Source organism: Ooceraea biroi, chromosome 4 (genome assembly GCF_003672135.1).
Source record: "Ooceraea biroi isolate clonal line C1 chromosome 4, Obir_v5.4, whole genome shotgun sequence".
Classification (NCBI taxonomy): domain Eukaryota; kingdom Metazoa; phylum Arthropoda; class Insecta; order Hymenoptera; family Formicidae; genus Ooceraea; species Ooceraea biroi.
The window spans coordinates 5,833,310-5,859,002 of NC_039509.1; the positions used below are offsets into that span (position 1 = coordinate 5,833,310).

Sequence of the window (25,693 nt, forward strand, 5' to 3'; positions counted from 1 at the left end):
AAAACATTATTGAGTATTTATATTCGTATTTACACCTAACAAATAATTTATTCGGACAGAAAAAGAGAGGGAAGGAGAGAAGTGGAAATAAGAAGCACTGTCGATGAAAATATAAATATAACTTTATGTAATATCATCAGAAAATATTACAAATATTGAACATTTACTTTCATAAGTATAACTTGAACATTTATCTCCATCTTTTCGCGTCAGAAAGTATAATCGAAGAACATACTGAAGCCGGCACATCGCGCTTCAGTCTGTTGAGGCAGGAAGTTTCGAATCACATATTCCAACTGAAATCGATACGTACATAATAGAGTAATATAAACTGACTGATATCTTATAATTATATCATTAAAACGTAACGATGTATTCAATAATGCGATAGTCCTTGTCCTTGCGATAGGATCGAGATGAACACGCCAAAGTAGAGTACAACGACAGATAACGTATTTTGTTTTAATCATGAAATGCAATTGATAAAAGTTTCATACATGATGAAACTCATAGAATGTAAATTTGTTGTAAATATTCCCAAATGAAATAACGTGATAAATTATTCCTAATCCACCGTCACACATGCGCGTGCATTTAACTGCGCTTAATACGATAAATGAACACATTAAATTCGCAATAATAACGTTTCCACTTGCGAAATTAACGCAGAACACGCAATGTGAATCAACGTTCGTGATATGCAACTAGTGATGATCGAGAACGCCCTTGAGGATAGCTAACTTGACTTTCCTTGGGTAATGTCTCGATGAATGGGTAGGCAAATGCGGTGTACACTTTGGAAACAATAATTTTCGTCACACGATGCACAGTGCATGGCTGGAGCAATGCGCATTCTGTGACATTTCTATACGAATCCTCTTACAATTACGTCCAATGCAAAATATAAAATTATTTACGCTGAAAGAAGATAAACAATACTTTCGGTAACAAATGCAATCGATGACAAACTATGATCAATTAAAGAGAGAAATATATTTTTCAGAATCAGTTTTGAATTCTGATTGCAAATAGTTAATTCTATCCACTGCTTTTTAGACGGACTATAATTATATAATTATATAATTTAGTTGTCGAGATATTTAATGTAAGAATTTTCACAATTGAAAAAAAACCGTACGATTTTTAATTTTAAGTGTTGATCAATTTTCATAATATTTTACAATTTTCGATGGAATATTCCGATTGATGACCAAATGCATCTGTTACCGAACAGAACTCTGCAGACTGAGAAATAAGTCACTATAAATGATAAATGGACAATGCGATGCGAAACTCGTGGCTGTCGAGTTTCGCAGCTTGTAAAAGACGCGCGCGCGATAAAACGCCGATAAAATCATAAAACGCATATCAACGCAGTGAAACTGAGCTCTGAAGGATCGCGTGCACAATTGACACAAACGAGCGGAAGGAATCCAGCACGGCACCTTTGAGAAGATTCACTAGTGATACGATATACAGGATGTGAAATTTATTGTCACGAGAAGCGCGTCGATTCCTCGATGCGTGAGCCGTTTGTGTCAGCTGTGGAGATCCTCAGTGAAAATTCTTCTAAAACGCCGCACCGTGAGCGACAGAGTTACTCGGCCGAAGGAACAGCGAACGGCAAGTTCTTCCTTATTATAGCTGGTCCAGCAGCAATTTCACATTTACAACATCTTTTTCATCGCGCAGGATCGATGCCTCGTCCTCCGACCGAACCGTTCTCTACTCCAAGTTCCTTCGCGCCGAAAACGCGCTCGTCGCTCGTAAGCTCTCTCGCTGCGACAAACCGATCGCGAGTTCCACGAGCGTGTGCGGAACTCGCGAGTGTCCTCGCAGATGATTATCGTGCCATCGCTATTGTCAGTGTCACACGATCAGCAGTTTAAGCGCGCTGTAATCGGCGCGGAATAAACGCGCGTGTTAGGCGCGCGGTCACTACCCGTTATCTTGGTCCCGGATAGTGATTGCCCTGGACTTCCCCGCGGTGCTTACTTCAGAGAGAGAGAGAGAGAGAGAGAAACGATTGCCAAAGTCACGCACGGGACATTACTTAGGAAACGAACGGAATGTGCGGGTAATTTCCGTGAGGACGGCGACGACGATGGCAAGAAACGGCGATTCGCGGCGAAGTCCTGCGGGCGAAGCCCTTGCAACGAGGTAGCAGTCGGATGATGAACGTTGGGGACGACGATCGGTCGATCGGGGTGCCATACGTCTAAATCAGCGTGGTCCCTTTATTGCGTTGTACTGGCGGGCCAGTGATAATGGCACCGCGACACAGCACGTTCGGGCCGTTTACTTGTTATGCACCAGGTTCAGAAACTCCTCGCGGGTCTTCGGGTCGTCCCGAAACACGCCCAGCATCGTCGAAGTCACTGTCTTGCTGTTGATCTTCTGGACACCCCTCATCACCATGCACATATGCCTGCATTATATCGAAAGGAATATTTTTTATTCAATACATGCGTGCGTGTCACCGATTGTGATTAACGTGATCGATATATACTGATGTACGTTAGGCGCAATTAAGCACGGTGAGAAAATCCATCGGAAAGACCGTTAGAGACACAAGGACGCGATAAATGCGTTGATTGATACTCTGATCTACCTTCGATCCACGCCTTTGCAGTAAAAGATCGTATCGGTACTCCGCAAACGAGAGGATTTGATTAACTAATGCGAATCGCGAGTGACTTTTCCGGCTTGGGGAAATACGCGCGCCTCCCGATATCGCAACGCACGTGCAAATCACCCGCGGTGATATCTATACATAGCTTCCGCTGTCGACTCGTCATTTTCTCGTGAGATTAATCGATTTCGTCGCTGTATCGTCGGCTTTATCGCATTATCGCGGACCAAGCGGACGAGAATCGGCCGACGGATGGCGGCGCGAAAATAGCGCTACAAATTATTCACGCGGATCGGTATAAATACCGGTTGGTACCGGCGAAAATAGCGTTGATAACGGCATTATTCCGGCGAGTCAATAAAAATACCACCGACAATGGCGTTACCGAGTTATTCTGGCTCGCGAGCCAATTTTGAGTCTCGAAATAAGCTCTCGCGACGTGTCTCTTCTCTGTTATCCGATCGCTGTCGATATCTCAAAGATCGCGCAGGGAAATGTGATCGGAAATCACGCGCTGCGCAGCGCGGCTTTCTTGAATTATTCACCGTCGCGTCGGGCACGGTCGCGATTTCAATATTAATTGCGCGCCGGACGATTAATAACCCCGGTTGCCCATTCAGATGACAGACACACACCCCCGAAGCTAGCCGAGGATTTATCGATTTCGTACTAATGCATATGTCGTGTAACAAACAACTGGATCGTTACGTGAATGCTTTAATTAGCGCGAAACATTTAACGCGCCTCGCCGTGCTGCGCACACGTTCACGCGGTAGCGCAAGGTCGTGCTCCTTCACGAACGCGATCGTTCCACCTGCGAAAACGATTTTTCTACTCTAGTCTCGGCCGCTGATTGAAAGGAGCGCAAACTGGTTCGACGTCGTGCAATATCGCCACGATATTTCGAGTTCGAGTCATCCGCGAACGCCCCTACTTGCTCCGAAATGTAATCCGGTGTAAGCTAGATCCGTTCCTCGCGAACTGCCCTGCAGACGAAACACTTTGCGCGATCTGATTTTTTGCGAAAGCAAGGTCTGCCGTTCTAATCGCGCGGATGAAGCGATGGAAATTCCCAGGCACTAAATCGAGATACTAAATTGCGATGTAGAGGATTATACGTACACTCCTTCGACCACGACTGCGACTCCCGCGGGCTGCACGGCTTTCGTCACCGCTATCGCGATCTGCTTTGTGAGTCTTTCTTGCACCTGAAGACGCCTGCTGAAGATTTCCACGATCCTGCGTGCAAAAATGTTTTTTTCAAAATTATTCCCGTGAACACCGAAGACTTTGAACATCTCGAAGAGATCGTCGTTGGAATTAGGGTCATGTGTGTACGAATGTACCGCTATCACTCCGAGATGGAGCATCGGAATGCCGATTCTGTAATGGTTTCCATTATCGGACGTTTACTCGCTATTAAACAACGTTTAACAAGTAAACGGATCCCGGGCCGTTAAGCGCGTGAAAGTGTGTATGCTTTAGGAGACCAGCCTCGTCATATTCTTTCTTTCCACCTTCATATGTCACCGACCAAGGCCAGAACTAGTGGACGTGCAACTCGACGAAATTGCCGAGGCGCATATGATGAAAATGTCGAGTACCAGGAAATAAAAGAGACGGAAGAAAGGGTTCAAGAAATTTTTTCATTACTGATTTACCGAAGTGTCGCCTCAACATTTGCCTGCTACATTTTGAAAACTCGAAAATATCCAACTGCAAATTTTATTTGAGAAAGAAAGAGAGAAAAAAGCGTAAATGATTAATACAATGAAGCTACCAAGCGAGAAGTAAATTGCCCGATAACGATGTTGAGTAATAATTAAATAAAAATTGGGTAAAAATTAAATGAAGACTGTTCCTCGTAAATTAAATTGCGTTAAGCATTTAAATATGAAGGGACGCAACGTGTGGCGACAGTATCGTAATTCAGCACTCCGCTCAATTGAAAGACATCAAATCTCGACTTCTCGTTTTCGCAAATAATTTTACTTGAATTTTATGCATTAATTCGCCGTGCTTCTATTTTACAATTTGAAAGTCTAGTGAATCCAACGAGATCCGCAATGAAGTGAGGTATCAATTACCTGGCGAGCTTGCTGAGACCCAATATCTTCTTGCAGGGGAGATAGCCAATCGACACCTTGCCGTAGAATGGTACCAGATGATGCTCGCACATGGAGAACATCTCGATGTCCTTCACCACCACCATTTCATCGTGATCCTCGTCGAACACCGCGTCGTTAATCACGTCTGAAACAAGCATAAGCGAGTTGAGCTCGCGCATTTTGTTGGATCATGTTGACGCAGTTTCCTCAATCGACGTCATAACTTTTAATTGACTTCATTCAATTAATTTCATAAATTAATTGAGGATCGCGTTCAACGCATAAGACGTCGAAGAAAATTCTTCAGCAATGCGCTTCAACTTGACGACATGTGAAAGCAAGCACGAGTACTGTCACTTGTACCGTGGCGCAAAGAAATGTTCTTCTCGTTTCAGCTGGCGGATTATCCTGGCTGTGATTCAGCCGATATTGACCTACTTACTGCACCGTAGACCCTAGTAGTGGTGCGTACATACGGGGCGGCCGTAGGTGGGTGTCGGTAGCTAGATAATGGGGGTTGCTCTCCGCGCACGGTTTCCACGGCAACCTTAACAAGAAACACCTTCGCAATGACCGACAACGATGAAACGAATTCGTCCGCGTACGAGAGTGAACTTTTGCACGGAATTGCGTTACGTTGCGTGACGAAGGGTCGGACAACAGCTGAGACTTTTGATGCGTGGAATGATCTCTCGCGAGATGATCGCAAGATAAATGATCCTGAGTCTAGCGAATACAAAGTAATGGGACATGACAATTGCGTTAACTTTTTCTACTTCTCCCCGAGAGACACGTGATTTAATCCCATACTATCGCGTTTTATCGCGTTTTCTCTGAGGAAACGCCGGAACCCCCGGCGGTCGCGTCACGCGTGAAGCATTGGATAATTTCCTTTCTTCCGTTCGTGCGTCAAGTACTGCCGAAGTGTAAAGCTCGATTTTTCGACTCGATGGTTCGAACGTGATCGGCTTTCGCCAGTGATTCGATTAACTTTTGCGAGCTTTCACGCGCCAATATATGTGCAAACATACACGGTGCACACTGTGAAAATCTGTCGAAGAAAGCTACAAATTTAGTCTGATCTTAGAAAGAAATAGTTATTAATTAAATTAATATATATTATTTATCTTTATTAGTTTGTGGAATCCAATAAGTATAAATTGCTCGAAATATTAACAAAATATTTAAAAATATTAAAATATTAACAAAAAATAGATAAAATACGAAAATACATAAAAGATACAGGAGTCGTTGAGATATACCTACAGATAACGATATTACATTCTGTTAAGAGAAATCGGGGCAAGAGAGAGTGTGGTAAAACGGCCGAGATAAAAGCCACTGTGGAATTGTTCACGCGCGTTCGAGGGGTTAATTTAGCGAGGGCAGTTGTGCCTTCGCACGAGAATGCCTCTCGTTTCGAATTCACCGAGGCACACCATACACCAATCGTGTAACCATGAGAGCTTATCTCGAGGGTTCCACCGCTGCTCTAGCTAAACCAAAGTGAATTAAAGTACCTCCTTCATCACCTGTAGCTGCTGCTCTATACAGACCGATATCTCATTATCACGAACGGCACCGGAAAACTTGACGACTTCCAAAGCTCTGCTTGCATGTCACAATAAAAGAGATAAATAGATAATAAAGTCTGATTGATTAGCGACGCAATCCGGTAAAATGATTGAGGACGTTGTCATCATCCACAGATTATTCAAATCCGCTTAAGGGGGGAGCCTGCTTTAGAACGCTGAAAATAAGGTATATTTTACGAATTGTTTTTGGAGAAACTATACAGCGGATCATTATAAAACTTTGATGCATTTATTAGTACATGTTTAAAGATAAAAAAATTATTTTTTGATTTGAATATATCGCTTGTAGAGGTCGTCCTGGAGAAATCTTAGTGCAGCCGCGTCGCCGGCGTTGCAAATTGGTGAGCATTCTCCTGCCTCCAAATTTCGTCTAAACTGAAAAATTGAAATATGTTCTCGTTATTTATGAATTCCCATCGTCGATGAACCAAAGAGAGAAGAAAAAAGTTGAAAAGTGCCAAAATGGTGGAGCTTAGAACACAAAGGTACGATTTTTAGGCAAAGTTTTTGAACTTTTTCATGCAAAAATAATTGTTTAACTTAATGTTTTTATGAATATTAAAGGTTCATCGACGATGGGAATTCATAAATAACGAGAAAATATTTCAATTTTTCAATTTGGATGAAATTTGGAGGCAGGAGAATGCTCACCAATTTACAATGCCGGCTGCACTAAGATGCCTCCAGGACGACCTCTACAGACGATATATTCAAATCAAAAAATAATTTTTTTATCTTTAAACATGTACTAATAAATGCATAAAAGTTTTATAATGATCCGCTGTATAGTTTCTCCAAAAAAAATTCGTAAAATTATACCTTATTTTCAACGTTCTAAAGCAGGCTCCCCCCTTAAGATAAATCGTGACTTCTCACGTGATGGATTTTGCGTTCACCTCGTTGCATCAGTTATTTACCTTGCCTTAATATAGAAAACATATTACTTTCCATTTAAGATTTTATATCACTTGATTATCATCGATTCTGAAATTAATGAAAATATGAATTGTGCGGTTTGATTTGTGGAGAGAAGTTGGCTTTCCACGTTTAATTTGATGACGAACTTTCCCCCGAATTCTCAAACCTCGTAATTGTTCGAGCACCGCGACATTTATGTGATACTCGACGTACGTCACGCGGAAGAAAAAGGTGAAGGGGATTTTATTCTTGAGCTGTCCGTCCGTCGTGCGTCCCTGAGAACCCCATTTATATCAAGAGCTTTCCGTGAATCGCACTTAAGTTCCACCCTCTCTCTCGTCTCCTCCGGCATCTCCCATCCTTTTCTCCTTCTCCTCACGAACTGAGAGCGGGTTGAAAAAGTAAAAAAGACGGAAAGTGCAGTACTTTCATGAAGTGGACGTCTCTGTAATTCCGCGCCGTATTATTCATAAGAAAGGAAACCTGCTTACCGCGTTTCCCAGTTAATTATTTCATTACTCTCTCAAGTCGTAAATTGTACCCTTGACTTTGTTGCCCTAATTGCGCTGTGCTACACATCAGATTGGTGCGCTCTTGCGCTGTTTTATTCCTCACTTCGTAAATTCTGAGGATTATTAGTTTAATCAAGGATAAACAAGAATATGTAATATATATGTGATAAGACAACAAAAATTATATAATACAACTAAGATTATTTCTAAATATTTCAATTAATTTAAAGTAGAATTCTTTTCTGAGGTCTCGATATGTTACATTACTACATAACATGATTGATAATGTGAATGACGACATCATGATATCGCAAGAAATTCCAAATAACTACAAGGAACTCTCCTATGAGATATAACTATATTGGTATCCATATCAAGTATCTGTTTTCGCGTATTGCATTATCAAATTCTTACTCTCGTGCTTATGCTCTATCTTTGCGCTCGTGAAATCCAAATGTTTCTTTCTCGATAAACATTTGTCTCAGCGATATTAGTTGCCGTGATTTTATAATACGTAACTTTGATAGTGCATCAAAGTTTAGAGCGCTTGATTCATACGCTGTATCTTTGCACCCTGGGGGTCCAGATATTCCCAACAAATAAATCACGTTTATCACGTTTATCTCGAAATATGAATCGGCAAGATAGCACGTTCACGCCTACGTTCGATAATATATCTTGATATATTATCTGATAATATATCTTAGATATCGCGCCAAAGTCAAAAGCGCTTAACATATATTTTTTATCTCCACGCCCGGGGGGTCCAAATGATAAGTAAGTACTGCTAAAATGATATGTATCTCGAAAATTGCGCTTAGCTGTAGTCGTTCGAGCTGATAATGCTCGTGCGCGGCTTGATCTTGCGTCAAAGTCAAGTCAAGAGCATTGGACTTGATACTCTTACATTAGCGAGTGTTCTTTCGGTAATCTCGGCCATGAAACGTCGACGAAATGTCGTAACTTGCCAGGCAACAATTGCAAACCGCACAGGAAGCGCAGACTTACGGAAACGATCCGCCGCGGCGGCGATCGGCTGTCGTTGCCGTTAAGCAAGAACCGATAAATCGCTAATTTGCAATTTGCAGTTTAACTAGCGCTCGTAAAAATCATGCCACACAGACCTGCGAGCGCGACCTTGCCTTGACTGACCTCAAATCAAGGCTGCACTATTTGCGAGTTTTTTTCCTTTGCACAACGCGCCCGTGAGTGTATTAGTTTCGCGAAACTGTTCTGAAACTGGATAGAAGGGCAAACGTTTCGGATAATTTCGAAAATTTTTATTTTCACTTCCTTTGGAGGAACATTGAGACGATTATTCACATAACGAAATAAGAATTTGTAATAGTTAATGGTAGATTTTTATCGAACATGAATTATCCATAATGCTTCAAACTGTTCACAAATGTAAAAAATATGATTTAAACATTCACAATTCATTAATCTGCCATTCTCGTTCTTCGTGCCAAACATTTTTAGATTAGATTAGATTTTTATATCGTGTTTTCTTTCCCGATTAAATTATATCTTAAAATCATTGTTACTAGTGCCCGGTATTCGGTGATTAAATCACGTGAACATAAGTCGAACTTTAAACCTGGACCTTTTCATTTGTTTGGATCTGTTCCGGCCTGAATACTCAAATGGTCAGTCCAAATTTAAGAAACAACAGCAGTGTCAATTAAGTCAAATTAAATTGTCAAAAGAAAGGAAAATTAATAATGTTTCAAACAAATATAGATATGCTAGATCAACCGACCAGTGTAAACATCCTGCTTCTCGATATTTTATATTTTATATTCAAACAATTTCATCATGTAATCCGTTCAAATTTGTTTGTTATTTATGGAAAAAGAATCAAATAGATCAGGCAGAGTCGGGCGAGAGTAATAGGTGGGACCTACTAAAATGGGACCTACCTTCGAGGCTCTGATCGTATCCTTTTGTGAAGAAGAGCATCGCCTTCGCGGCTCGTTCCGGCGTCTTCAGCAGCCCCGGTCGCTCCGGGTCTTCGCCCAGGGAACTCAACAGCAGCTTGTAACTGCGGGACATCTCCGGCAGCATGGCCTCCCGCGTGGGTGGCTGGTGGTCCAGCTCGAGATCGTGGTGGAACATGCATTTCTCGTGGCCTGAAAACGCAAAATGACGCGATCATCGCGGATTTGCTGGTAATAGGTTCTTTGCCCTCGTCGGTGATCGTCGGAGGCGTGCTCGAGATTTTCGTTCGATGATGGCGCGTACTAACGTGCATCAACATCTTCGCTATCGGATGTCACGACCCGCGGTCAGATCGCATGCATACACGCGACGACGAAGTAAACTCGCGCATACGGTTACTTCCCACAAATGATGAGTGTTTTGCACTTATTACGCGACTGTGACGATAAGAGGTTCCTCCGTAAGAAAACTAGACATTCTGATTCATTGTGTCGCGCGCACGCGGAGCGTATCGCGATCTAAACTCCTTGAGCTAATTTCAATGGATGGATAATGACACAGAGAGAGAGAGAGGCGGTTTATAGATTCTGACAGTGAATTTTCGTATTTCCCCGATTGCTACGAGATCTTCCTCAAATCCAATCCAATTCCCGCGTCAACAGATACTTTGCGTGATGCAAGCGTGAATAATTCTTCGTCCTCGTGTGACTACTTAATCTTTTATCGTCAAATTCAACGATCGATTTGATTAGTTAATCGATAGTTAATTTGTAATTTGCTGCGTAAAATCTTGTCACTGCATGTACCATTCTATACTGCCATAACATGTAATTTATATGATATTCTATCGTTAGTTACAACAAGCGACAAGACTCTTGCACTTGTCTCGTTATCGCTCATACTCGATCGTATCGTTTCTTCCGACGAATTAAACTATTTAAGGGAATACGCCTGAGGGGATCCGCTATAAAAATAAACCGGCGCAAAAAGAGGCAGGTGGCTGAAATAGTTGAGATTTCCATTTCGCGTGCGTAAGCGGTGCGTAGAAAGTGCTCGGCAAAACGGATTCAAGGTTTTGCGTGCAATATTATTCATGGACTCGCGAGCGATCGGCTTCTCTAAGTCGACGACGAGAGAGAGAAGCGCGTATTCACGGTGGAAACTTAGTTAGCCCGTCTCTTCCTAATGAATCGTGTCGCGTAATTGAATCCGGCGACGACAAAGCGATCGTTAGGGGCATCATAGGAAATTGTCCACATCGCGCAATGTCGAAAAAAATTTCAACAATTCCATTATCTAGGTTGCGCTAATTATGCAAATGTATGAGCACGCAAAATAGTCTGAAAAGAAATTGATCGGAATAGTAGATCTGATCGTTCTCGTGTCAAACATGCGATACAACGACGATTGTGCAATATGATACCCAAATATTTTCTCTTCGTATTAATAGATAATTGTCTTGAAGTAAAGGCGTTCATAAGAGGAAGAAGAAGTATAGAGGTACGGAAATTTGTTAAAGCCATGACGGAGAAACGAGATACAGTACCCATCCAAATAATATCGTATAAAGAATAAATTCAATAGATTGTTGACAGAAAACAGACAAGAATGTACAGTTTTAATTCTTAATTTATTGTCCTTTTGTGAAATTTCTGACAGTATTTCGTTACGTATTTTTTTTACGCAATTTATTTACGCAAGGTTACAGTTATACGTTTCATATCACTATAACTGTACCGCGACGATATGCCCGTACTTGCTTATCATCTCAAGAATCAGTGCGGTGTAATTAACACGGGAACAGTCGTTCCATCCACCGTTCACCAAAATTTGACGCATGTGAACGTCGAGAGAGAACATGAACTTCTTCCTCTTCGTTAATGCAGAACACTTTGTGAAAACAGAAATATAAAAATATTATTTTTACTAAAATTTCTCTTGATTCTGCTTAATATTCTTATAAAATTAGTCTTCAAAGACATTCGGGGATATCCAAATTTTTTAAGTTTCGGAAATTATGTCACTCCACTCACGTACAAATTATTATTAACGATCACTACGTACAATTTAAGATATCTCTTGTAACAATCGGTATATGTAAATTGGTTATGCGATACGCGATAATCCAAACGAAATTGTTGAGTATTTCATATCTCTGAGTAGCTTCACGCGAACGTGTGAATAGCAGTGAAATTTCGTCAAGCTTATTATCGCTACGAGCAAGATACGAGCATTACGTCGACTGTTTATGTCTATTGATCAGTCGACAAAAAATGGGGAACAAGACTGATGATGACGAAATAACGTTTTCGCTACGCTGATTATCCATCTTACACAAATATCTTCTGTATCTCTCATTAGCAAAGTTCAGCGGAGTTCAGCAAAGTTTAGAGATAAGATACGATCGATCGATTGTATTATAGGTCGAGTCACAACCAATTCAAACGTTTAAAAACTCGGAATTAATGTGGCAGATCAATTCCTTGCGAGAACGTCCAATAATTTGCAAGATTTGCGACCGTTTTCACTCGATTCGATCAGAATTTGACAGCACGATAGATCGATTGCGCGGTGGTACCTTTCGTCGTGGAAGTTCTGGGAGTTCTTGGTGTCCCGGGAATGTCCAGTTCCGTTTCCTCGATATTCTCGCTCCAGGAAACGGTCCTAAGTGGTACGGGTTTCTTCATCATTATCGGCTTGTCATCTTCGCCATCGTACATTTTCAGCTTCGCGCACTGACTGGATACTCCGTTCATGATTGACAATTTTTTTTCAACGTCGATTGTCGTTGACACTTGTTCCGTTCTTAGCACGTGTTCCAGTTCGAGAAATCGAGATAGTTTCAGAACGAATTGAGGCGATCGAGATGCTCTTATTGACGTCTAAGGAAACTGATGTAAAACGTATTATGAAATCAAACTGCGTGATAAAATTAATTTATCAAATTCAAATTATGGAGTATTAGATGCAACGTGACGTTACATGCGCGCGTGTGCGTGTGCGCGTATGCGTGTATCTGATATTCTTTTTATTTATTTGTATAAACGATAAACGAATAAATTCAAGAATTCGTCCAACGGAATAGAAGGCAAACAGAAATTTAAAATACAAGAGGTTTTACGGTTATTGTAATTTTATTTCGCTCTGTTTACGTGCATCCAGAACCGCGATAACCAAATGCTTATAATTTACTAAAAAGCTGCACTTCTCTCATATCGAGTGTCATCTGCAGCAACCGTTTGACATTTAACATTTGTCGTATCAAGAAGAACTTGCGGCTCAGTACCAGACGCACGAAAAGCGACGAAAAATGTTCATCGACATAATTTGTAACGATTTGCAACATTCTACAAGCGGCACACCCCTCTCCCCGATCTAATACCCCCTTTCGCATCTAATACCCCTCTCCCCGCCGCCCTCGGCTGGTCGTCAAACTTACTCCAACACGATTCGTCGCACGGAGGAAGAACCCAATGTTTGCCCTGGCATAAACCTGAAGAATTCGAAAGCGCGCGAGATGAAACGTATATGACGAAGCGACGTATCGACCGCGAGAAGAATGAAACGGCGCGGATGCGGGAGACAGGAAAAACGACGAGAGTTACGGCGACGGGGAAGAAAGCCGGCACCGCGTGCGATGACTGACGGACGCGCGGAGGAACCGCAACGTGGACACTGCTGGGACGGGCGGAGCGCGACTGATGCGAGATGGACCGAGCGGGCGAGCGGACCGGCGACCGGCGGTGTGGCGGCGAGAGCGAACGTCATCGGTAGTCCTTCCGAAACCGTATATATGCGCGACCACGCATCCCTCCCTCCCTCTCTCTCTCTCTCTCTCTCTCTTTCTCTCTCGCTCTCTCTCTTTCTCCTTCCGACTCTCGATGCGTTTCACATGTTCCCCCGCACAAGGAGCGAGCCCACCTCTCGCGCTGGAAATCACGAGGACACGACAATCCTCATTTCCTGTGACTTGGATAGCAAGTTCCATTGATGTTCGCAGTGACCATTGATCGAAGACACGTATGCCGAAAGACGGCGGATTCGAATCTCGAAGGCGAGTAGATTAGTGTTTGATTTAATTTTATTGGTGCTGTTTTTTTTTGGAAAAGAAGAGTCCGATAAACGTAGAGAATGTTCGTTAAGAGAATAGTTCTCGATTTCGTGGATGTCGGTTTTTTAAGGTGTTCCGATTTTGTGATGAAATTTATTATACATCATCGATCGAAATTCTTTTATTGTACATCATCAATCCTTTTCGCGTGTTTACGTGTTTTATCTTTTTCTCTCTTCGCACCTTTTTTAATAGTGCATTTAGTACTTGTTGATGATTGATCGAGAAGATGACTTCACCCAAGAACTCAAGGATTCAAAATTCTTTCTGATTCTTGACTTGATCTCAAAACAAAAGGGTGACATAAATGAATGCAAGATTCTTCAATCTACCATGAAAAATTAACGATTGACAAATCTTCTATCAAAAATTGACAATTCCTATTAACTTAATGATTTAATCATGAAAGCAAGAAGGACCTTCCAAAATCTCCTGAGTGAATCAGAGAATTCTAGAATAAATGTGCAGGAACGTGAAACCCCGCTTATTATATCAGGCTACCTTATTGCATCGGCAGCGGGATACCCCGGCTTCTCTGACGTCAGCTTAAGGACAATCACAAATACCCGTAGGGAACTGGATCTGGGATCTCCCTTGACTTTCGTGAAATACTTACGCCGTGCTCGTTATATCGTTAAATACATTAAGATATCACATTGCGCATCGTTAAGATATCGCAATCTTCAACGAAGAAGTGACGAGATAATAACGCAATGATCTATTTCACACTCTCCGAGGTGATTTGCAAGATATGAAAAAATATCTTCGCGTGCAGAATGATGAAAGGAAATCAAGCGTGATACGTGACGTGATTAAATGTACGATATAATTTAATCTCCCTCCTCCCTCGTATTGTTATCACACGCAAAAATGCGGTGCTCCTGACTTTGAGGCTCTCACGGCTATTACTTTCGTCAGTAGTAGATACCGCATTTCTCGGCAGCTTTGTTTGGCACAAATTATTTCCTATTAATATATTATAATTTGGCACAAACAAAGCTGTCAAGAAACGCGGTATCTATTCGGAAGCCATCATATCTGATGCGGTACCCGTTTGACACCTGCAAAGATTGTACTCGCGCTACGATAACGTGACAAATTGAACAATCCCTATCTTCGCCATAAGTGGACTTTGGATCATAATCCTCTTCTTCTTCTTGTATGGCTCTACAGACTCCACTGGTCCCTGGCCTGACAAATCATCCTCTTTCATTCGTCACGATCCTCACTCCATCGCGTACCCAACTCCCCTTATTCCTGCCGTGTCGTTTCCGCGAAGACCGTCCTTTTCCGAGGCTGAGTTTGTCTTTCGTAACAGGAATGTTTTTTACGGAGATGGGTTGTCAGCCCATCGCCCAACCCCTTTTAGTCGCCTTTTACGACAAGCAGGGGGTGGTACTGTGGGTAAATTCTATCCCCTAGCCACAGGGGATTGGATTATAATACTCATACAAATTAACACGTAATTACGATCAGGCGTAACGGAAGAAATTACGTCAGCTATAATCCCCGTTTTATTGAAGTGACGTGTGCACGCAAGTTCGCACGCATGCACGCACTTACGCAAATGCATCGAAGTGTCCTAGATGTACGATCCAACAAGAAGGAAATTAAAGTAGCAGGAATAGGGTGAATGGATCTTTTTACGAAAGACCTGATCGAGGAAAGCATCTACGTCATGATGAATCCCAACGTCAAACAACCGGTTCTTCCTGCACGCGCACTGACTTTTCTTTTGCTTAGGAGGAAGCGATAGTGACGTCTGTTTCGCCTTGTATCCTTTTCCTCAACATCTCAATCTCTCATCTCAATCCCTTTAAATGCATATTACATAATTAGATATATATAGTCCACATGCGCGCGAATTATTTATATATACAATATAGATTTTTTTGGACGTTCTCTTGGAGAATTTTCTTGCATATCGACCATTTTTATTATTATTATTAGTTTTATTATTTTGACTTTTGCATCACTTTGTGTCACATAAGTTTTCAGTTTTAATTTTATTATTCCAAACGTGCGAAAAAGCTTTTCATTACGATATTATTACAATGTTACACACATTGTTAGCATATCGATATATCGCTAGAAGGAAAGTATATTATTTAATTACTATGTTAAAATTTTGATAAATGGAAGCATCTTTGTGTCACTTAAAAAACAAAAGAACACAAAATATTAAATGCGACTCTAATATTCTTTATCGGGAAAGAACGCCGAAGTACTTGAGACTAGTTTTTGTGCATTTGCAACTAGCAGGCCTTCGAAGTGAAGACAATAAAGCACGTTTTACGAAGTTATATAAAAGCATGATGCATGAAACTGGACAGGAAACTGAAGCAATTCTATCACGTATGAAGAAAGTATATATAAAATACAAAATTTAATATTTAATCCTAAAATATTGCAACAAATAATCTTTCTCGTTTAGAAAGATTCAAACTCCGTTTTATTGAAAGAACAGATCTATAGCTAGAATTAGAATCTTTCTTCTGTCTATCTATAAACAAATCTATAATCTCATGTATGGTAAATTACAAAAGAGAATATCTCGTTTTAAAGATATCTCGTTTCGCAGATATATTGTTTTAATACACTCCCATACTGATAATTCGCCAAATTTAAAATAATTGAGTCTAATTATCATGATAGTAATATAGTCACTTTGTGACACGAGCTTACGAAGGAAATGTACGAGTCATGACAGCGAGTTGTTAGTCAGAATACTTTACATGCTACTGCTGTAATTGCAATACACAGTAATATATGAACTGAAAAATTGGATTCGATATACGATTGACGCATGATACTCGCTTAACTGTGTTTTACAGTCATGACTCGATGCAAGGCCAAATAGTATCGGGTCTGGAGGTTTGTTCTCACCCTGGATAGTGAACGCGTTCACCGAAGTCGACCTCGATTTTTTTTGTCTACATGTTCGTTCTCTTTTTTTTTTACCATTCAGCATAAGACAACTCATAGTAGAAAAACTTGATTCATCGCGTGGGAGATGTATGTGTATTTCCTATATAAATATTTCTTATAAAAATAATTAATCATTACGTAAACAAATTACATTTACCGATCACGACTGCGAAGACGTAATATACATATCAATCACATAAATGAAAATAAAAGAAAAAAAACAGTACATTCATACACTTGCTAAACTGCATTGAGAATTTTTTATATAATAAAGAATAACATGCTGGGGGAAATTAAATTATTACTATTATAGCCGCTGTTATTTCGGAGATGTGAAATGATCAAAGGTATAAAATACATTATTTTAACATTTGGATTGGATTAGTTGATTATATAAATTTAACCATAAAATTTTAAACATAAAAATTTTAATTAGGATGATGGGTTTTAACAGAAATACAAAATGTTTTCTGCTGTGTATATTATAGTGTGTATTTTATAGGGTATTTTTATTTTTGGATGTGTGATCGATATTACTTTATTATCTTTGATTATTAAATAGAAGAAAATTTCCCCTAGCATGTTATTCTTTATTATATAAAAAATTCTCAATGCAGTTTAGCAAGTGTATGCATGTACTGTTTTTTTTCTTTTATTTTAACTTTACAATAATCACCATATGTTAAATAAATGTTTGATGAAACATTATGCAAACTATGCAGATAAAATTTACTTTAGATAAAATTTTACATTACAAATACGTTCATTTAAAACTCTGCTTCTAAATATTGTAATGTTTCTACTAATTTTATGTTAAATTATGTAATATTATTAAAACATTTAACATTGTAAATATGTTCATTTTACATAAAACGTTTGCTTCTAAACCTCTTTCTACTAATTTTATGTTAAATTATGTAATATATCAATATTATATTAAACTAACATAAAAATTTGAGTAGACGGTTTGGGATGTAAAACGTGTTGAATTTCTTATATATTTTTTTGTTGTGTATAATCTGTAAATCGAAGAAAATTACACTTATGTGTTGAACAAAGAAGTCCATGATTAACAGGCAAAAATTCCATCACGTGTCTACTATGAACTGTTGCTCGATATTCTAAGATTCTTTCATGTAAATTTTAACACAAATATTTTAACATTCTAACGCACATGTACGTATAATACGTACCATCACCGTTTTGTAGATTACAGCAATGAACACCGTTCGTCATTTTCTTCAGCATTTTCGTCGACAGCATTGTGCAATAGACCCACGTTCTTTTTCGTAGATATGCAAATTTGTGGCACGTGGACACGCAGGAAAACCACCAGACAAGTGACAAGATCGTACGTCCTTAACCGATGGAACGCGCGACACTGAACCACGCTTTCGGGTAAAGGAGTTTATATATCTCAGCCTGGGAAGGATTTCTTGCAAGTGCTTTTTCCGGTAACGATCAGCGAGTAATACCACCCGCTAATTGTCAGTGCACTCGACTCATGACTAAAACCGCCGTGACGTTTTGCACGCTGCGATAATGTTAATATAGTCGCGCATTAAAAGCGAGGCTTAATTGTTATCTCACGATATTAAAATCGATCGTCCGTTAAATTTTCCATCGTGTTAAAGATCCGTGATTAGAACGGCACAATAAGTGCATGATACGATAACAATTGTAGTTCACTTCTACGTCGCACATTTAACGTATTTGTGGAAGTAACAGGAAATTTCGAAATATTATGTTATTAAATGACTGGTCAATTATCAAAATATTAAACGATAAGTTCAGTTAATAACGCGTTTTTTACAGAGAATTCTACTTTGCAATTCGATCATTCGTGTCGTACGGCAGGCATTTATATTCATGGCCGCTTGAGATAATAAATTGCCGTTAATATACATAGATTAATTTATAACTATTTATAAATATCACATATTATAATATACACGTACAATATCGACCTGCTGCCTGTACGTAGAAAATATCGTATCCTATCTCCAAAAGTATATTTTTTTCATTTATTTACTTCACTTTTCTATCTTTAAACCACACAAGTACATTTATTGCCCTAATACAATATTATGTTATAAATTAATTAAAGAATATGATAACAACAAAATGCAAATTTCGAAATTATAACTATGCATTTTTTCAATTGTGAAGCAAATCGATTTTCATCTAAGGATTCAAATACATTAGTATTTAAATAAAAGTAGAACAACATTGTGCGCCTGAATAATCGATTTCTTCATTCGAAGGTCGCAATTTTTATCTTCGTTCGATTTAGGATTTCGCGGTTCCATTTAAAGACCAAGAAAAAATATCGTGATTATACTGTACAATAAATGGAGCACCACGCTACGTTAGCTTTTTTTGCATTAAGCGCGACCTTCCACGGAAATGAAAGAGAAGGCGAATAAATTATATATCTTATGCATGCGATCGCGATTGCGATGAGCGACATATTCCTGTGCGATCGACGTACCGGCAAAAATCGGCTAATTTCTATCAAGGCTTCAGGGAATTTCACGCGTAATCCCCTGGCTGACGCAGTTACGTGGAATCAGTATATCGACCATTCCGAGATTTTTAGTTTAGTTGCAGTTTAATCCTGATTCATCTTCCTTCCTAGTGACGTAGCCACGTACAAGGAAAATTACACAGAAGGAAACATAATTACGTGTCGTATTGTATGAAATGTAAATACGTGCGACGAGAAATGCGTATTGTTTTTTTGTCAGAGTAGTAATAATTTCTTCTACATTTATTATCATATCTTCTTCCCGTATATTTCAACATTTCCAATATTCTTGTTTGTAAAAGTGCTGAAAACGTAAATCAAAAAACGCAATACTGACAAATAGGCCATAAAATATTAAATACTACTTGGATTTGTAATGGATTACATTATAAGAAAAGGATTGAAAAAATATTTCAGTTTGTAATCTTCAGAATGATGTAGAGATAATTATATATTGCGAGGTCATCGGCAGTCTATTTCGGCAATAACGGTAATAAAAAATCAAATGTATGTTAATAAATTTATTATAATAAAAAAATGGTTAATATATAACAAACTACAAAAAAACCTTACATTGTGCTTTATACCATCCCAAACATAAATCTTTTCTCCGCACCCTCTGAAATTCAACATTATATAATCTTTCGAAATTGCAATATTGCACATATACTTCTAGAGATCACCTTTGCTCACTTCATATCTCCGAAATAACAGCGGTTATAATTCGTTATTGTTAACGGTACTTATACAGATAATTAAAAAAAGTGAACAGATATATAATTATTCTCATATTAATAAAAACATGTATAACGCACATACGAATGACTGAAAACGGTATATTAATTTGGAATATACTCTTCACGGAATAATTTTTTTATAAACACAGTCACGAAGCGATAACTAATTTTTTTTAATTAAAATTTAATTATCTCATCTCAAAGTCTGACATATGAGGTGCATAATAACTTAAAAAATATTTCCCTTATTTTTAAGATAACAATATAATATTAGTGTTTGCATCATTAACACAACGCTTCTAGATAGACAAATATAATCTTTTTTTATTCTCTCGATTCAACAAATCTAAAATGCATAGCACACGCATGACGCTTTTCTCAACATGTTCGCTAGTTAGAAAATCATCCACCACAGAGAGAGAGACCATCCCATATTTTTTTTATTTTTTATATTGAAAAGATAAAAAGACTTTACTTATCTTTACGGAAGTGAAATAAAGAAATCGCTATCTCGAACACGCATATAGTGCGTCATGCATATTTGATACCGGTGGCGAACGTGTTAATCACTATACTGCAATCACACTCACTTCCGTTACGCATTATTTAGCTGTATTAACATTTATACATGTTTTATAAATGTTTTTTTTTCTCTACTGAAAAGAGAAAGGAAGTATTGTGAGATATGTGTATATATAAAATGCGTAATGTGTTATTCCCCAAAAGCCATAAAAGTATTAAAATAAAAAAATCAAACGTAAATACAAAACGCGTTAGAAAACTTCATCTCTTCCTCCCTCGGAACACTCAACGAGAAGTATACGGAACCTTTTTATTTCTCAGTAGACGAGATCACCTCGAATTTAACACCGTGTTTATTCAGCTTCTCGATCAAAGATGTCTTACCGAACGCAGCGCCAGGAGGAAGTACTCCACCGCTGTAAAGACAACGTAAGTCAATGAAGGCAGAGTCACAATTTTTAATACTTATAGATTACGTATTATTATAATAATCATGATAAATATATTACAGCGTTTATTTAGATTTTTGGTAAATGCAAAAGCAGTGATACGATAAACAATGCATGTAAAAATGTATATCGTGCAGATAAAAAATTCACTTACTTGTCCGGCATTTTATCTTTTTCCTTAAGAATGGTAACCGCTGTTAAAACCAGTGCAGTGGAAGTCATACCATACGCTGGGGAATCACCGCTGACTTTTGTAATTACTGTTTTATTCGGCGGATCGGTATGGTTGTCGGTAGGTTCAGCCAGCTTTTCAGTCCATCCCAGGGCTTTCAACGTAACGGAGAAATGCATCTGGTCGAGCGTTTTCGCATCCGGGCCGTCGCGACTGACAAAACCGCACGAGAACAGACGCGGATACTGCAAAACGACACATTCGAGCATCACGTCGCCACGAGGAAAATGCAATTCGAATGATTGTCGATTATTGTACGTACCCTCAGAAGTAAATTACGACCACACGATGTGCGACTCAAAAGAGAGAAGACTGCGCCAACGATACTGACCGTCAGCAAGGCAAAGAATGATCTAGCGACAATATATTAATAGAAATTATTTATCAAAAATAATTTAACGCTTCCGTCAAGCTACCGCACTGACGTACTCGACCGTGATGTAGGTCTGTACTTGCACAGGCCTCTCTTTGTACTTCTCGTAGAGGAATCGTTGCGAGCGCAGAGCCACGGAACGATCGGAGCCGAGAAACAGCATTGACCACCCCGGAGAAATGTCGCTTCGGTGCACCATACCCCTGCGAATAACGCGATTTTACAGCTGCAAATTTGGAAATTATAACTTGTACGCGCGCTGCTTTTTGCGAAATACGCACTGCGACTTTAACTTCGGCTTGAGGTCGGGTAATCTGTTCGGGTACAGTTTCGTGCGCAGTTCTCGCAGTTCATTCGCATGGGCGAGGCCGTACACCGCCGATTCCCAAGTGCCGTAATTAAGGCATGGACCTCGTACACCGGCAGCTTGCTGCAGAACGATGTACGTTTCGATGCTGTTGATCTGCCCACCGAACTTTTCCTGCGTAAAAATGATTCCCAGATCGGTGGGGATACTGTCGAATCCGCAGGCGCTCACTACGTAAACGCCAGCTTCTTGCGCCGCTTTGTTATATTGCAACTGCATCTTTTCCATGTACTGTAAAATTTTTCAGTTTTAAGTTAGGACGTCAATATGAATAATCATTATTCGTCGAGGTGCGCGCATGGAATTACCTGTGGCTCTCCACTGACGTCAACGTGATGAGTACCAGTGGCAATGCATGCCTTAACCAGCGGCTCTCCATAAAATCTGTACGGGCCGCAGCAATTGACGATGACTTTTGCCTGTTCCGTCATCTTCTTGATAGATTCTTCGTCTTTCACATCAGCCAGAATGATGGGTACATTCTCTAAAAAACCACGCATACATAATAATAATTAAAGCGTCCAAATAACATGTAAAACAGAATGTTGTTCTTTCTCTTTGAGTATTTATGTCAAAGTGCATTCATTTATTTTAAGGAAATTCTGCAATTATTAAAGAAATAAAAATAAACTGCAAGAGTAAATCTGGCTTTACCGCTATCTGGAGCAAATTCTTTGATTACAGCTTCGAGAGCTTCCTTTCTACGACCAGCAACACCGAACGTCATGTTCTCCTGCTTACAAAAATATGCTGTCTTCTGCACTGCAAATTTCCCGGTGTATCCAGTAGCACCGAACACTATTATGTCCAAGCGATCGTTCGCCATTTTTCGAGCTATTGTAAAATGAGAAATATCATATAATATTATTATAAATATATATTTTTGCATTCTGTACTGTAGGCACATTTCTAATTTAGTAAAGGAAAGAAAAAAGGGAAAAATCATTAATATAAAATTAAAAAAATTAAGAAAGCACAATAATTGTTGTATAATTAATAAATCATTTAATTTATTAATACCAATATCGATAAATTATATTAAAATACCAGCTGCAAATGGAACATTTTAATACGATATTGTAATAACGAGGGTTTGATGAGTCCTTGGAAAGTATTAATCCCTGCAATATATCTACAACTTTATTTTTGTCGGCATTATGCATTTTCATAGTCATCATCGTTAGTCGGCAGTCGGCAAGTCCGATCATAACGCGCACTAATATCCAATCGCATACGCATAAGCTCACGTGCACAAGCGACGATCGCAAATATAAAGAAACGGACCGAATTTCGTACTCGGCTGCTTCGTGATAAATTCGTGATAGCTGCTGAGTAATCACGCCATTCCGTTATTACGTCATTCTGTTGTGCCGTGCCGGTATTCCGACGCATTCTCGCGAGATGCAAAACTTTTGAGCGTAATTAGCGTGAGACGCCAAGATTACGGGGACTACACAAGCTCACTCACGATTGTTCGATTGCCAAAAGGATGGTGTCAAGTCGAGCCTAGTCGAGACTAATCGATGATGATGCAACGAAACGAATTGTCGCTTCCAGGAAACGGTGCGACGCACAAAGTCCACGACGGTCCACAAGTGGTCGGAGCAGGTTACGGAGATCCCACGGTGCACCGCCGGCCGCCGACTATCGATGACTATGTAATGTATACAGATACGCGGTGTCTGTGCGGCCGTCGGGCAAAAATAGCCTCGTTACGCCGACGCGCCGCGGGTAGGGACTAGGGAGCGTGGAAATTGGAATTTCAACCTTGCGAGTAACCGTGGGCCGATATTCGCAGATTCCCGTATAACGAGCGAACGGTTTGTTTGAATTGCATCGCAAATAGATCGTGCTAAATGGGCGGGCATGGCAACGCGTTACCGGCGACACAGCCGTGGTCTAGGCATCTATATTATTATATCCTAGACTTTTAACCGCGTCCCTTTACTGTTATTAATATTTAAATGTTGCCGAGTAGGACTAAAGGATGCGCAGTGGATGCGTCATTTCACTGTCGCTGCGCTTACGCGAATGTTACTTTGCAGTAACTTGTTCGAATTATCGTAATTTATAATTTAGATAATTTTTTAAAGATATGGGTAATTATGTACTTTAACGGACCCAGCCCCGATGACCTTGACCTTGGCATATCTTGTCAAGGTCACCCTCCTGAGTGACCTTGAAGAGGTTTTAGCCGTCGCTCGTTGTTTATTAAAAAGTTATTAACAAAAGAAGTTTAATAATTTTGCACGAATTTTCAGCTGTCCACGCGAAGCAAGGACTTGAGTTTGACATATATTACAAAGGTCACCTTCCTGAATAACCCGCACTAGGTTTCACCCTTCGCTCGTTGTTTGTTAAAAAGTTATTAACAAAAATGTTTAATGAATAAAGCATAATTTTACGATACCATATACGTTTACGAAAGAGTATATTTGATGGAATTTTAGCTTAGGTTAGGTTAGGTTAAGTTAAAGCAGAGAATACTTTGTATTTAACTGTTTGTGCTTTTGGTTAAAGTGAAGAATACTTTGTACTTATATTAAAGGAAACTATTCTATATATTAACAATTCACTGCTTTAAATGACTTTCCTTTCTTCGTTCATATACATATTCGTCGTTTAAATCTTTCAATATTCAATATTCTTTCAAAATAACTACTAATTTTCGAAATTTCTTTTGTTAATAACTTTTTCATAAACAACGATCGACGACTAAAACCTAGTGCGGGTTATTCGGGAAGGTAACCTTTGTAATATATGTCAGTATCATGTTCTTGCTTCACGTGGACAGCTAAAAATTCGTGCGAAATCATTAAACTTTTTTTGTTTATAACTTTTTAACAAACAACGAGCGACGGCTAAAACTTCTTCAAGGTCACTCAGGAGGGTGACCTTGACAACATATGTCAAGGTCAAGGTCAAGGTCATCGGGGCTGGGTCCGTTAAAGTACATAATTACCAAAATTCACGAAAATAGCCTACTTTTCCGGTCATCGCAGTGGCGTTCCCCTTAAAACTGCGTGATGCGGAGACGACGCAAAACTTGGCACGCGAGATTAATGTGATTTGTATGAAAAAATGTAAAACTTATTTCTAATAATTCCTTAACCGGGGAGTTTGTTCACCGAGAGTGCGTAGCGTAGTCTTCTTCGATACGTGCAAATGCAAGTAAAAAAACGTACCTGAAGATCTCGAGTCATCGTGGCGATAATAGAAAACAAATGATTCATCAGGTTTAAGCTTTTTGCCGTGCTGCCTTCAATTATCCTCGACGAGTTAGCTCGTCATGCTAGAGAAGCATTTTCCAGTGACGAGTTAACTTGTCCCCAGGCAGCACATGTTAGCCTAATATATGTTTCTTAGACGTATCTAATGTCTAAGAAACATAAAGTACCATTTAAGAAACGGTTTAAATAGAAACCGTTTTCAGACCTAAATTTTAAAAACGTATTTTTCACGTTTCCACAGAAACGAAAAATGTGTTTTATTAAATTGATTTGGAATTATATAATTAATATAGAAAAAATAGTAATTTCTACTTACTTTGCGAGTATTAATTATTTTTACATCATACGTTTCAATGTACTCGATTATGGAACAAGAGACAAAAATCAACACAAGTGTGTGTGATTCCCACCTCTGATTCACCAAGCGACCGATAGATGGCCAGGCCAGACGTGACGTTCTCGCAAGTAACATTTGTGTTATCACCTTATAAATAACCACCCGGAAAACCGATCC

The 25,693-nt window shown here is 39.5% G+C and overlaps 2 protein-coding genes across 3 annotated transcripts; both read right to left on the bottom strand.

The window, feature by feature from the left end:
* Nucleotides 1-104: 104 nt before the first annotated feature.
* On the bottom strand, nucleotides 105-19,644 carry LOC105282500 (GTP cyclohydrolase 1). 2 transcript variants are annotated; one of them, XM_011344487.3, is made up of 6 exons: nucleotides 13,143-13,429; nucleotides 12,282-12,594; nucleotides 9,685-9,894; nucleotides 4,720-4,885; nucleotides 3,755-3,871; nucleotides 105-2,428 (listed from the first exon to the last, which is right to left on the bottom strand). In XM_011344487.3, the coding sequence occupies exons 2-6, from the start codon at nucleotides 12,457-12,459 to the stop codon at nucleotides 2,299-2,301; spliced, it is 801 nt and encodes a 266-aa protein (XP_011342789.1). In that variant the 5' UTR covers nucleotides 12,460-12,594; nucleotides 13,143-13,429; the 3' UTR covers nucleotides 105-2,298. The 2 variants fall into 2 exon arrangements, with proteins under 2 accessions (XP_011342789.1, XP_011342790.1); XM_011344488.3 differs by lacking the exons at nucleotides 12,282-12,594; nucleotides 13,143-13,429 and adding an exon at nucleotides 17,936-19,644.
* Nucleotides 19,645-19,779: 135 nt separating this feature from the next.
* LOC105282501 (saccharopine dehydrogenase-like oxidoreductase) lies at nucleotides 19,780-23,623 on the bottom strand. Its single transcript, XM_011344489.3, has 8 exons — nucleotides 23,418-23,623; nucleotides 22,604-22,783; nucleotides 22,258-22,433; nucleotides 21,864-22,180; nucleotides 21,639-21,785; nucleotides 21,472-21,562; nucleotides 21,132-21,394; nucleotides 19,780-20,944 (listed from the first exon to the last, which is right to left on the bottom strand). Exons 2-8 carry the CDS (start codon nucleotides 22,773-22,775, stop codon nucleotides 20,839-20,841), a joined length of 1,272 nt encoding a protein of 423 aa, XP_011342791.1. The 5' UTR covers nucleotides 22,776-22,783; nucleotides 23,418-23,623; the 3' UTR covers nucleotides 19,780-20,838.
* Between the last annotated feature and the right edge of the window lie 2,070 nt (nucleotides 23,624-25,693).